This window comes from Melampsora larici-populina, assembly GCF_000204055.1.
Source record: "Melampsora larici-populina 98AG31 unplaced genomic scaffold MELLAscaffold_26, whole genome shotgun sequence".
Classification (NCBI taxonomy): domain Eukaryota; kingdom Fungi; phylum Basidiomycota; class Pucciniomycetes; order Pucciniales; family Melampsoraceae; genus Melampsora; species Melampsora laricis-populina.
The window spans coordinates 998472-1000481 of record NW_006768790.1 but is presented as its reverse complement, the minus strand read 5'-3'; the positions used below and the strand labels follow the sequence as shown (position 1 = coordinate 1000481).

Below are 2010 nucleotides of genomic sequence, written 5' to 3'. Positions count from 1 at the left end.
GTGAAGATGAAGCCCTTCCCAATGGAACATACCGGGTCATCAAAACGTTACCTTACCGCTCCAAGAACACCAGCAAGTTCTTCATGGATTAGATATTGAAATCATAAAAGTGGATCAGATCTCTGGGAAAACTTTCAAGAGAGAACCACATGGATTGCCCGGGTACCCCTTCCATCCATTTTCACCAGAGCCCCTGAAAAGTTACCAATTTACTTTTACAATGCCCAATGGTTTGCTCAACTCAACCCAGGCCAAAAGCAACTCATCCCAAATGCCGGGCAAGTGGCTTTTCTACATGATGTGTGGGAATGTCTTCTTCCTACCCAACACCCCAATGAGAGACTTCCAGATGCCGAATTCACAGCAAAATATCTCAAAAGTCTATCTGAACCATACAGAGGCACTTTGTATGACCTTGATGAAGATGCTGATTACAAAGACGACAATGATGAGGAACGGGGTTCAAATGGAATGTGCATCCTACTCTCTGCTACAAACATGCCAACTTCCGATGAATCCAAATGTTACTGTGATGGAGATGTTGGCTCTTTATACAATTCCAATGATGAAGATGTCTCTCAAGGCCCTGCTGATGATGCTGATATGGATGCGTAGGCTCACATGTGCCTGGGTTCTGGAGCCAAAATGATACGGGGTGCTCTATTCTTTTCTCTAGTCCTGACAGCCAAAGAGGTGGTGGCCCTAGACACTATTGAGACAAATGATATGTTGTTGTTATGAATTGTCATACTCAAGTTTAACTTAAACTGACAATGTACTGATTTTGCTCAGCCTTGCAAGCCAGTCAAGAAAGTAAAGCAATAGGGGTTGGGCAAAAAACTGACCAACCAGTTTTGCGCCCTTGAGAAATAAATTGAAAACGGCCAAAGATGACCGAAATCAACTGGGTGCAGGTTTCACAGACCTGTCACAGTGCCGGGTTACCCAAAGAGACCCAAAGTCAGTCTTTGGGTCTGATTTTTCTCCTCCAGCCCCACCGATAGCTCAGCTTGAAGAACTCAGGCAAGTTTTTGCACCTTTCACGGATCTGTAAAAGGTGCAAAAAGGGCGTTTGCGAGGCTTGTGGCGCCGCAAATTGCTTTCCCTGTAGGAGCTTTTGAACGGTTATAGTGGTGGCATGATCACGAAACCAATCATACCAGTCAACATTTTTGGAAAGCAAAAAGATGGATAAAAGGGGTTGGGCGAAAAACTGGTCAACCAGTTTTGCCAATATGAGAAGTTGGTAGAAGAGTCCATTATCCTCTGTGATTTACGCTATGGGGATCATTGGCTGTTTACATATATGTGATCTTACATCACAGCTTGTTACATTTCATTGCTTTGCTTCTACTACCCAGTCACGTCAAGAATCTCACATAGCCTTGAAGCCTCTTTATGCCTTCCTACTCTTATTGAGTCGGATTGCACGTGTTTGGGGGGGGGCCCTGGGGCCGTAGACTCCCTGGCTAGGGTGGATCTCTGCGTGGTGGGCGAAGGGGTGGGTGGGAGGAAAGAAAAAATTTTTTTCTACTAAATTTTCTGCGAACTTGCGTCTATCGTTGAGAGGTCTGAGGGATGATGGAAAACTCTGACTCAGAGATTTTCCTCTCTTGGGTTTGTACTCTTCTCTGGCCTAGTTTCTGCTAGGCCCGGGGTCCCCGTGTCTGTGATCCGCGGGGCCGCTCATCCTCAGCCCTCATGGAACTAGCGGATACCGTCGTGCCTTTGGGTATCCGCCCCATTCCATTATCCTCTGTGATTTACGCTATGGGGATCATTGGCTGTTTACATATATGTGATCTTACATCACAGCTTGTTACATTTCATTGCTTTGCTTCTACTACCCAGTCACGTCAAGAATCTCACATAGCCTTGAAGCCTCTTTATGCCTTCCTACTCTTATTGAGTCGGATTGCACGTGTTTGGGGGGGGGCCCTGGGGCCGTAGACTCCCTGGCTAGGGTGGATCTCTGCTACCACTACTCGGGACGTGACGTCCGGAGCCTGC

The 2010-nt window shown here is 46.6% G+C and overlaps 1 protein-coding gene across 1 annotated transcript; it reads left to right on the top strand.

Moving 5' to 3' along the window:
* Positions 1–220: 220 nt before the first annotated feature.
* MELLADRAFT_64507 (uncharacterized protein) lies at positions 221–615 on the top strand (the record flags this gene model as incomplete). The annotated part of the gene is made up of 2 exons (XM_007411675.1): positions 221–230; positions 251–615. 2 exons carry the CDS (start codon positions 221–223, stop codon positions 613–615), a joined length of 375 nt encoding a protein of 124 aa, XP_007411737.1.
* Between the last annotated feature and the right edge of the window lie 1395 nt (positions 616–2010).